The 12,484-nt window shown below is 45.4% G+C and overlaps 1 protein-coding gene across 1 annotated transcript in view; it reads right to left on the reverse strand.

Moving 5' to 3' along the window:
- Window positions 1-12,484, reverse strand: part of LOC124613298 (carboxypeptidase B-like) — a 171,617-nt gene that overhangs the window by 67,304 nt on the left and 91,829 nt on the right. The window contains exon 3 of the mRNA XM_047141994.1: window positions 3,587-3,674. Within this exon, the coding sequence (XP_046997950.1) occupies window positions 3,587-3,674 (88 nt within the window). The remainder of the gene's footprint in view (window positions 1-3,586; window positions 3,675-12,484) is intronic.

The raw sequence follows: 12,484 nt of genomic DNA on the forward strand, positions 1-12,484 counted from the left end.
GGCCGGAGTGACCGAGCGGTTCTAGGCGCTTCCGTCTGGAACCGCGCGACCGCTACGGCCGCAGGTTCGAATCCTGCCTAGGGCATGGATGTTTGTGATGTCCTTATGTTTAAGTAGTTCTAAGTTCTAGGGGACTGATGACCTCAGATGTTAAGTCCCATAGTGCTCAGAACCATTTGAACCATTGAAGGCAGGTATCTGAAGGGAGGACAGACAGCATGACTGGTTTAAAAAGTTGCAAAAAGAATTTATTCCTTTAGTTCAAAGTAATAGCTGAATTACCGTACCATCATAAGAAAAGTAAAATTTCAGTCAGCTCTGCAACAATGCGTTGTTCCTCAGCTTTCCTTTGAATTAAGAAATTTATTTGCTTCGGCTCTCTTCATATCTGTAATCGTAATTTCCAACAGCAATTGCCCAGTCCAATTTAATTAACTATACAAATAATGAACTATTTTCGATTTTCATAGAATAATCAAACGAGTTTTATCAAAATGGTGTAAATCTACAGCGCTTCCTGTAGTTTCAATCGCAATGCCCGCTTTTGACATGCATTGGATTACGATAAAAAATTTTAATTGCTTGCCTTCGTCACATACGGCCAAGAATCACTGAGCAACAATAGGATCCTGTTTTACTTAAATTTATGGGCATGAAGTATACAGACTTCTGCCAACATCTACTGAGCCAAACTGGGTTGCTGGAGCTCACTATCAAAGTTACAATCTGAAACAAAAGTTGGGTAATTACTCATGTTCTGTATAGTAGACAGTTTTAATGTGATAAATAGTAATAAAATAATATCGATAGAACTGAAGAAAAGATTTGAATGGATGTAAAGACAGTGTGAATAAATAGTGCTGACTAATGGCTAATAACGTTCAGAATAACATTGGTACTACTACTGCTGACGCTGCTAGTTACACTGCCACTACTACTACTAATAATACGGATTGTATTGTATTGTATTGTGTGTTAACCGGGGGCTTAGAAACGACGGAGAGGATCCGTCCCCGCCGCAACCGCAGTGGTCCACAACCCAACGACGACTACCACAGTACACTTTACCCCTCCGCCGCCCCACACCGAACCTCTATTTCAGGGCTATTGTGCGTTCGGCACCCAGTGGATAACCCCCCCCCCCCCCCCCCCTCCTACCCCCAGGGAACATCTCACACCAGACGAATGCGTGGTAGAGTAATGGTGGTGTACGCGTACGAGGAGAACTTGTCTGCGCAGCAATCGCCGACATAGTGTAGCTGAGGTGGAATAAGGGCTCCAGCCCGCATTCGCCGAGGCAGATGGAAAACCGCCTAAAATCCACCCACAGACTGGCCGGCTCACCGGACCTCAACACAAGTCCCGCCGGGCAGATTCGTGCCGGGGACCAGGTGTTCCTTCCCTATCCAGAAAACCGTGCATTAGACCACACGACTAACCAGGTGGGCAATAATACTGATAGTGGCAGATACTAAAAGTGTTTATAGGTTTACAAAAGTAGTATTTTCTGGCATAGTTTTCCGAGCCATAGAAGCTTACATACACAATGAGGTAGCAGAAGTCATGGGATACCTCCTGATATTGTGTGTAATCTCCTTTTTCCCGGTGTAGTGCAGCAGCTACACGTGGCATGTACTCAACAAGTCACTAGACGTCCCCTTATAGCCCTTCTTAGCTGCGAAATCGTTCCCGGTGCAGGATTTTCCGCACGAATGGAGCTCTATATTATGTTCATAAACGTTGGATGCGATTCATGTCGGGCGATATGGGTGGCCAGATCATTCGCTCGATTTGTACAGAACTATTGGGGCACGGTGACATGGCAACTGTTATCCATAAAAATTCCATCGTTGTTTGGGAACATTAAGTTCATGAATGACGGCAGATAAAAGCCGAACATAATCATTTCCAGTCAATGATCAGTTCAGTTGGTCGAGAGAACCCAGTCTATTCCATGTAAACACAGTCCATATCTTTATAGAGACACCGCTGGCTTCCACAGTGCCATGTTGACAACTTGGGTCCATTGTTTCGTAGGGTCTGCGCTACACACGAATCGTACCCTCAGCTCCTACCAACTGAAATCGGGACTCATCTGACCAGGCGAAGGTTTCCCGATAGTCTAGGATCCAATCGATATGGTCACGAGCCCAGGGGAGATGCAGCAGGTGATTGCTGTTATTACCAAAGGTACTTGTGTTGGTGATCTGCTGCCATAGTCCATTAACACCACGCGTCGCACCACTGTCGTAACCGATACGTTCGTCGTACGTTCCACATTGAATTCTGCAATTATTTCACGCTGTGTTGCTTGTCTGCTAGCACTGAAAACTCTATGCGAACGCCACTGCTGTTGGTCATTAATTGAAGGTCGTCGGCCACTGCGTTGTTCTTGGTGATAAATAATGCGTGCGTGCGTGTGTGTGTGTGTGTGTGTGTGTGTGTGTGTGTGTGAATTCCTAAAGGACCAAACTGCTGTGGTCATCGGTACCGATAAGTAATGCCTGAAATTTGGTATTGTAGGTACAAACTTGATGCTGTTGATCTCTGAATACCGAATCCCCCAACGATTTCGGAAATGGAATGTCTCATGCGCCTAGGTCCAACTATCATTCCGCGTTCAAAGTCTGTTAATTTCCGTTGTGTGGCCATAAACATGCCGGAAACCTTTTCACACCAATCACCTGAGTACAGATGACGGCTTCGACAATGCACTGCCCTTTTTTATACCTTATGTACGCGACACTACCGCCAGGTGTATGTGTGCATCTCGCTGTCCCATGACTTTTGTCACCTCAGTGTACTACAGCACTTAAGAAATTAAGAGCTCTTTGACACAGTGAAGAATCCATTGGAGTAACGAGTGCGTACAGCGACAAAGGTAGGCATTTTTGCTTCTTTACTAGATATTTCATTCACTATCTTTTGAAGCTTAAGCTGTTATTCAGTTCCCTGACACAATAAGCGAGATGATTTCACAGTCGGTATCATATTACAAGAAGGTGTTGGAGAAACTGAATGAATGATGGAACGGGACAGAAACGATTTTGTTCTGATGAGAACTAATATTTCTGCTGTGTTTTTCAGTTAGGAACCTTAAGATCGAGGAGAGATATGAGGGAAAGTGTACTTTCATGAGTCAGTAGAAGACGCAGAGTATGTGGAAATTCTGCGCCTGCCTGCACTTAGTCGAAATAGCTACTCGTAAGATGGAGAAATAAGATTAGAACGCCGCAGACACATGGAATGCAGGTATTCATCACCAGTTCCACACACCGGCCCTTTTCCTGAGGAAAACCTTGCATGCCTGTTATTCCCAACTGCATTTTCATTGCACATTACTAACATAACTTTGATGTTTCTAGCTGTCTTCTTCTTCTGTGTTTGGGGTTATATACGTGACAAAGCATTCATAACATCTAAGAAACAATATTTTCAAAGTATTATCAAAGATTTATTAGAAACAGCACAATAAGAAATTAATTTCTGGAACGCCTTCGGATGCGCTAATTACGAAATGTCAGTCAGATGGAGAAACGTTAAAGTAAATCAACACTAGATGTAATGAATATTTGTGAATACTTACCCATCCAATGGAAGTCGAAGTTCCTGTTCGCATCCACTCCTACGCATTCAGCAGATGTTGGAGATCGCGTCTTTCTCCACAGTCGCTCCTGTAACATTTTGAAGGACGATAATTGGTGAGAATACGGAGGTGATCAAGTATGACATAGTCAAAATGAGGATGCAGCTATTCATATGCTGTAAACTGCAGTACTTGTATCAGTCTGTGACCCCAACAGGCTCTGTTATTTCATTTGATTTCTATACCCTTGGTCTAAATTATTGAGATCCAAAAAATGGTTCAAATGGCTCTGAGCACTATGGGACTCAACATCTGAGGTCATCAGTCTCCTACAACTTAGAACTACTTAAACCTAACTAACCTACGGACACCACACACATACATGCCCGAGGCAGGATTCGAACCTGCGACCGTAGCGGTCCCGCGGTTCCAGACTGTAGCGCCTAGAACCGCACGGCCACTGTTGAGATCCCAAGAAATTTTGCACGTGTGCAATATAAGTTACAGTAAACAAAACCATTGGTTAAAATGATGTTTGCCAGCATCAAAAAAGGCCGAAAACAATGATCCACCTCAGAGTCATCAATAAAACATCTGGTATAATAAACTTTGTCATTTGGATGTTTCTCTGTGTACTATTCAGTTTGTTACATTCGCTTCTTGTAGACACGTATCACTAAACGAGTGCTCTTTTCCTGATTAGGTGTGTGACATCAATGGTACTGTTGCGCTGTACCGAAAGGAAACGAATTTAGTTTAGAAAAACGAGTGCAGATAAAGCTTTTGCAAGAGCAAGGGAAATCCCAGGTGGAGATTTCGAGAACTATGAAGTGTTCCTACCGATTCGTACAATATACTACTGAGCAATTCGCCATGGCCGAATAATATGTTAATAGGCCCAGAACAAACAAAATGTATTAATTTCAAAACCCATGAAAGAATTGTCTACAATATTTATTCACATTTCAGATTTTTGTGTAACCTATGACTATTGCCGGATGGGCAAGGACGTTGTGATCTGAGGCTGCATGAGCACTGCAGAAGTGGGACAAAAGGTCATGTGTAAATCTGCTGTAAATCTGCTTCGGGAAAATATCATCGAGCTTCTGGACTGGTCTGCCCAATCACCTTACCTAAACCAAAAAGAGAATTTACAGAGTTTATTGAAGTGCCAAGGCAGGCGGCACACAATTAAGAAGAACTAAAAGACTGCCTGCGCCTTGAGTGTAGCGCCATAAGTAACGAAGATTGTGAAAGGCTAGAGTTGTCTCTACCAAAAATAGTTTCTGCTGTAATAAGGGCTATAGGTGGCCCCAGAAATATTGATTTAGTGTTACTAATAAATATTAAAAACTGTAATAAATTGTTTCTACCTACTTAATACTCTTATTTTTGACAACTCTCAAAGCTACCAAGGGGCCCAATACTTTTGGTCAATTGTGTAGGTCCATCAGCAATGAGCAGCTTCAGTATTGTGTTCTGTCTTTAACATGCTGACAACAAGCATTTTGGTATTGCCTGTCTTAGCGAACAGGTGACTATGTAGTGTATCACCCAAAGTTATGATGCAATGTCGACAGCAGATTTATTACCTAGTCGGACTGCAACTGCTGTGTTCGTACGCAGGCTGAATTGGCATCCCTTCGCTCCCAGCTTCAGGCAGTGTTGGCTTCGGTCACACAGCTTGAGGCTGTTGCCAATGGGCATCACTGTGGGGGTCCAGATGGGGGTTTGTCGGGGATGGCCACCTTGTCCCACGCATCCTCCAATCGGACTACGGCTGTGGCTGCCCGGGACACTGCCCACATTGAGGCTGACCCCTCACCCGTGGTAGAGTGGGAGGTCGTCTCGAGGTGTGGCAGGGGGGAAAGACATTCCAGAGGGCTGAACGGAAGGCTCTCCAGTTTGTCTGATGAACCGGTTTCAGGCTCTGTCTCTGGCTGATACTGATCTTCGGCTGGACATGGCTGCTTGTCCTGTTCCAGAGGTTGCCGCTCAGTCTGCAAGATGCGGGCAGTCGCAGAGGGTGGGCTTACTGGTAGTTGGGAGCTGCAACGTCAGGCATGTAATGGGGCCCCTTAGGTATATGGCAGAAATAGAGGGGAAGAAAACCACTCTGTGTGCATACCGGGGGGAGTCATTACACATGTGGAAAGGGTCCTTCCAGATGCCATAAAGTGTACAGCGTGCACCCATCTGCAGGTGGTCGCTAATGTCGGCACCAATGATGTGTGTCGCTATGGATCGAAGGAAATCCTCTCTGGCTTCCGGTGGCTATCTGATTTGGTGAAGATTGCCAGTCTCGCTAGAGGGATGAAATCAGAGCTCACCATCTGCTGCATCATCGACAGGACTGTCTGCGGACCTTTGGTATAGAGTCGAGTGGAGGGTTCGAATTAGAGGCTGAGACGGTTCTGCGACCGTGTGGGCTGCAGATTCCTCGACTTGCGCCATAGGGTGGTGGGGTTTCGGGTTCCGCTGGATAGGTCAGGAGTCCACCACACGCAGCAGGCAGCTACACGGGTAGCAGGGGTTGTGTGGCGTGGAATGGGCGGTTTTTTAGGTTAGATGGCCGCGGGCAAGTACAGAAAGGGCAACAGCCTCAAAGGGTGCGGGGCAAAGACAGGACATGCGGGGACCAAGCAGCAATCGATATTGTAATTGTAAACTGTCGAAGCTGCATTGGTAAAGTACCGGAACTTCAAGCGCTGATAGAAAGCAGCGAAGCTGAAATCGTTACAGGTACGGAAAGCTGGCTGAAGCCAGAGATAAATTCTGCCGATATTTTTACAAAGGCACAGATGGTGTTTAGAAAGGATAGATCGCATGCAACCGGTGGTGGTGTGTTTGTCGCTGTTAGCAGTTGTTTATCTTGTAGTGAAGTAGAAGTGGATAGTTCCTGTGAATTATTATGGGTGGAGGTCAAACTCAACAACCGAGCTAGGTTAATAATTGGCTCCTTTTACCGACCTGCCGACTAAGCAGCATTAGTGGGAGAACAATTGAGAGAAAATTTGGAATATATTTCACATAAATTTTCTCAGCATGCTATAGTCTTAGGTGGAGATTTCAATTTACCCGATATAGACTGGGACACTGAGATGTTTAGGACGGGTGGTAGGGACAGAGCATCGAGTGACATTATACTGAGTGCACTATCAGAAAATTACCTCGAGCAGTTAAATAGAAGTCCGACTCGTGGAGATACCATCTTGGACCTACTGATAACAAACAGACCCGAACTTTTCGACTCTGTAAGCGCAGAACAGGGAATCAGTGATCATGAGGCCGTTGCAGCATCCCTGAATATGGAAGTAAATAGGAATATAAAAAAAGGGAGGAAGGTTTATCTGTTTAGCAAGAGTAATAGATGGCAGATTTCAGACTACCTAACAGATCAAAACGAAAATTTCTGTTCCGACACTGACAATGTTGAGTGTTTATGGAAAAAGTTCAAGACAATCGTAAAATGCGTTTTAGACAGGTACGTGCCGAGTAAAACTATGAGGGACGGAAAAACCCACCGTGGTTCAACAACAAAGTTAGGAAACTACCGCGAAAGCAAAGAGAGCTTCACTGCAAGTTAAAAAGCAGCAAAAACCTCTCAGACAAACAGAAGCTAAACGATGTCAAAGTTAGCCTAAGGAAGGCTATGCGTGAAGCGTTCAGTGAATTCGAAAGTAACATTCTATGTACCGACTTGACAGAAAATCCTAGGAAGCTCTGGTCTTTCGTTAAATCGGTAAGTGGATCGAAACAGCATATCCAGACACTCCGGGATGATGATGGCACTGAAACACAGGATGACACGTGTAAAGCTGAAGTAGTAAACACCTTTTTCCAAAGCTGTTTCACAGAGGAAGACCGCACTGCAGTTCCTTCTCTAAATCCTCGCACAAACGAAAAAATAGCTGGCATCGAAATACACTCCTGGAAATTGAAATAAGAACACCGTGAATTCATTGTCCCAGGAAGGGGAAACTTTATTGTCACATTCCTGGGGTCAGATACATCACATGATCACACTGACAGAACCACAGGCACATAGACACAGGCAACAGAGCATGCACAATGTCGGCACTAGTACAGTGTATATCCACCTTTCGCAGCAATGCAGGCTGCTATTCTCCCATGGAGACGATCGTAGAGATGCTGGATGTAGTCCTGTGGAACGGCTTGCCATGCCATTTCCACCTGGCGCCTCAGTTGGACCAGCGTTCGTGCTGGACGTGCAGACCGCGTGAGACGACGCTTCATCCAGTCCCAAACATGCTCAATGGGGGACAGATCCGGAGATCTTGCTGGCCAGGGTAGTTGACTTACACCTTCTAGAGCACGTTTGGTGGCACGGGATACACGCGGACGTGCATTGTCCTGTTGGAACAGCAAGTTCCCTTGGCGGTCTAGGAATGGTAGAACGATGGGTTCGATGACGGTTTGGATGTACCGTGCACTATTCAGTGTCCCCTCGACGATCACCAGTGGTGTTCGGCCAGTGTAGGAGATCGCTCCCCACACCATGATGCCAGGTGTTGGCCCTGTGTGCCTCGGTCGTATGCAGTCCTGATTGTGGCGCTCACCTGCACGGCGCCAAACACGCATACGACCATAATTGGCACCAAGGCAGAAGCGACTCTCATCGCTGAAGACGACACGTCTCCATTCGTCCCTCCATTCACGCCTGTCGCGACACCACTGGAGGCGGGCTGCACGATGTTGGGGCGTGAGCGGAAGACGGCCTAACGGTGTGCGGGACCGTAGCCCAGCTTCATGGAGACGGTTGCGAATGGTCCTCGCCGACACCCCAGGAGCAACAGTGTCCCTAATTTGCAGGGAAGTGGCGGTGCGGTCCCCAACCGCACTGCGTAGGATCCTACGGTCTTGGCGTGCATCCGTGCGTCGCTGCGGTCCGGTCCCAGGTCGACGGGCACGTGCACCATCCGCCGACCACTGGCGACAACATCGATGTACTGTGGAGACCTCACGCCCCACGTGTTGAGCAATTCGGCGGTACGTCCACCCGGCCTCCCGCATGCCCACTATACGCCCTCGCTCAAAGTCCGTCAACTGCACATACGGTTCACGTCCACGCTGTCGCGGCATGCTACCAGTGTTAAAGACTGCGATGGAGCTCCGTATGCCACGGCAAACTGGCTGACACTGACGGCGGCGGTGCACAAATGCTGCGCAGCTAGCGCCATTCGACGGCCAACACCGCGGTTCCTGGTGTGTCCGCTGTGCCGTGCGTGTGATCATTGCTTGTACAGCCCTCTCGCAGTGTCCGGAGCAAGTATGGTGGGTCTGACACACCGGTGTCAATGTGTTCTTTTTTCCATTTCCAGGAGTGTAAGTGTCGAAGGAATAGAAAAACAACTGGAATCACTCAACAGAGGAAAGTCCACTGGACCTGACGGGATACCAGTTCGATTCTACACAGGGTACCTGAAAGAACTTGCCCCCTTTCTAACAGCCGTGTACCGCAAGTCTCTAGAGGAGCGGAAGGTTCCAAATGATTGGAAAAGAGCACAGGTAGTCCCAGTCTTCAAGAAGGGTCGTCGAGCAGATGCGCAAAACTATAGACCTATATCTCTGACGTCGATCTGTTGTAGAATTTTAGAACATGTTTTTGGTCGCGTATCATGTCGTTTCTGGAAACAAAGAATCTACTCTGTAGGGATCAACATGGATTCCGGAAACAGCGATCGTGTGAGACCCAACTCGCTTTATTTGTTCCTGAGACCCGGAAAATGTTAGATACAGGCTCCCAGGTAGATGCTGTTTTCCTTGACTTCCGGAAGGCGTTCGATACAGTTCTGCACTGTCGCCTGATAAATAAAGTAAAAGCCTACGGAATATCAAACCAGCTGTGTGGCTGGAATTGAAGAGATTTTAGCAAACAGAAACACAGCATGTTATTCTCAATGGAGAGGCGTCTACAGACATTAAAGCAGCCTATGGCGTGCCACAGGGGAGTGTTATGGGACCATTGCTTTTCACAATATATGTAAATGACCTAGTGGATAGTGTCGGAAGTTCCATGCGGCTTTTCGCGGATGATGCCAAGTTGCAGCATTAGAAAATTGTAGCGAAATGCAGGAAGATCTGCAGCGGATAGGCATTTGGTGCAGGGAGTGGCAACTGACCCTTAACATAGACAAATGTAATGTATTGCGAATACATAGAAAGAAGGATCCTTTATTGTATGATTATGTGATAGCGGAACAAATACTGGTAGCATTTACTTCTGTAAAATATCTGGGAGTATGCGTGCGGAACGATTTGAGGTGGAATGATCATATAAACTTATTAGTTGGTAAGGCGGGTAGCAGGTTGAGATTCATTGGGAGAGTCCTTAGAAAATGTAGTCCATCAACAAAGGAGGTGGCTTACAAACCACTCTTTCGACCTATACTTGAGTATTGCTCATCAGTGTGGGATCCGTACCAGATCGGCTTGACGGAGGAGATAGAGAAGGTCGAAAGAAGAGCAGCGTGTTTCGTCACAGGGTTATTTGGTAAGCGTGATAGCGTTACGGAGATGTTTAGCAAACTCAAGTGGCAGGCTCTGCAAGAGGGGCGCTGTGCATCACGGTGTAGCTTGCTGTCCAGGTTTCGAGAGGATGCGTTTCTGGATGAGGTACCGAATATATTGCTTTCCCCTACCTATACCTCCCGAGGAGATCACGAATGTAAAATTAGAGAGATTCGAGCGCGCACGGAGGCTTTCCGGCAGTCGGTCTTCCCGCGAATCATACGCGACTGGAACAGGAAAGGGAGGTAATGACAGTGGCACGTAAAGTGCCCTCCGCCACACACCGTTGGGTGGCTTGCGGAGTATAAATGTAGATGTAGATCATGAAGAGTAGGCTGAAGTTTAAGACAGTCTTCGCGAAGGTTCATTGTGTGATGAGGATGGTTAGTGAGGTACTGTGGGACGATGATGTGGGTCTGAAATTCTCTGAGGTTGTAGATAAAAAGAGCAGTCAGAGAGGGATGGACAAATATAGATACAATTAGGATTAATAGATGATATACTTCAATTGATCGACGAATCAAGACAATGCAAACGTTTTTAGTAAAATGATTGATTACAGCAGCGTACGTAACTGAGGAACGAAATTAATACTAAATGTGGGGAATATAAAGAGAAATGGCAGCAGAAATAATGTGAAACAATAAAAAACGAAATGGTTATCAGAAGGGAGTTGTTTGACTCTGGGAAAGATTAAGGCACCAGTGAGACATTTTTGACGTTTCGCTGACCAATGGAGGCAAGAGTTCAGAAAAAAAGACAATTTCATAGAGTTTGTCGATGTAGAACAAGTGTAAAGTATAAACTGCTGCTAGATGTTTGAAATTCTAACCGTGAGGGCACAACATAAATGGAAAATGAGGAGAGAAGTCCTCGGATTAATAAGTGCGTATGGGGGAAAGACCCCTCCTGCTCAGTTTGTATGTCGAAGAGGCAATGACGGAAATAAAAGAGAGGTTCAAGTGTGAGGTCAAAATTCAGGGTGAAATATGTCAGTGATGAGATTTCCTGATGCTGCCTTTTTCTCAAACTGAAGAAGTATTACGCGATCATCTAAATACAATGAATAATGTACTGTGCACAGAATGCAGAACAAGAGTAAATGAAAGCTAGAAAACAGTAATGGGAGACACCAAATATTAGATAAGTGATAAATTTTACTTCAGTACTGAGTATCAGTACTGAAGCAAAATAAAATGGGGAGCAAAATAACTGATGATGGTCGAAGTAGAGAGGATATGAAATGTAGGCTGGCAATGGCAAGGAAAGCGTTCCTGAAGAAGAGAAATTTGTTAACATCCAGTATTGATTTAAGTGTCAGGAAGTCATTTCTGAAAGTATTCGTATGGAGTGTAGCCATGTATGGAAGTGAAACATGGACGATAAATAGTTTGGACAAGAAGAGAATAGAAGCTTTCGAAATGTGGTGCTATAGAAGAATGCTGAAGATTAGATGGGTAGATCACATAACTAATGAGGAAGTATTGAATAGGATTGGGGAGAAGAGAAGTTTGTGGCACAACTTGACCAGAAGAAGGGATCGGTTGGTAGGACATGTTCTGAGGCATCAAGGGATCACCAATTTAGTATTGGAGGGCAGCGTGGAGGGTAAAAATCGTAGAGGGAGACCAAGAGATGAATACACCAAGCAGATTCAGAAGGATGTAGGTTGCAGTAGGTACTGGGAGATGAAAAAGCTTGCACAGGATAGAGTAGCATGGAGAGCTGCATTAAACCAGTTTCAGCACTGAAGACCACAACAACAACAACATCAGTTAAATTCAATATCTGTTGTGTTATCCAAGGGTTCCTACTACACTTTGTCTTTTTACCTGTTTGAGCCACAGCTGCCTTTACTATTTTATTTATTTATTTATTTATGCATTTATTTTACCTGGCAAGACGCAATTTTTCTCCTCCCAGTAGATGCTAGAGGAGGTTGGTTCCCGAAAGAATTTCTTTTAAAACTTGATTCTGCTTTTACACTAAAGACAGTGACTGTAGACCCCATATTGGGCAGACTGACTGTTTATGACTTGTGTGAGACTGTTGACGACTGTTGTGTGCTTGCATTCTGGACTACATTTAGGATGTGCTTCACAACTTATGTCGAACAGGGATCATTAGATTGTGTGCACACAGGATGTAACCGACATAAGTGCAGATAATTCTATTGGTGACTGAGGACTGTGTATTGAACAACATTACATCTGAATTAATGTCATTTGCAGACTAGAGATTGTTGCAACTGCAAATCGTATGATTTTAGGTTGGTTGGTATCTCCAAGTACGTGTGGCTAGAGAAAACCATTAATACTTATTCTCCCATGGGCAGCATGTCAAGTGTTGAAGGGTTGACGTATGGAC

Source organism: Schistocerca americana, chromosome 4 (assembly GCF_021461395.2).
Source record: "Schistocerca americana isolate TAMUIC-IGC-003095 chromosome 4, iqSchAmer2.1, whole genome shotgun sequence".
In the NCBI taxonomy this organism is placed as follows: Eukaryota; Metazoa; Arthropoda; class Insecta; order Orthoptera; family Acrididae; genus Schistocerca; species Schistocerca americana.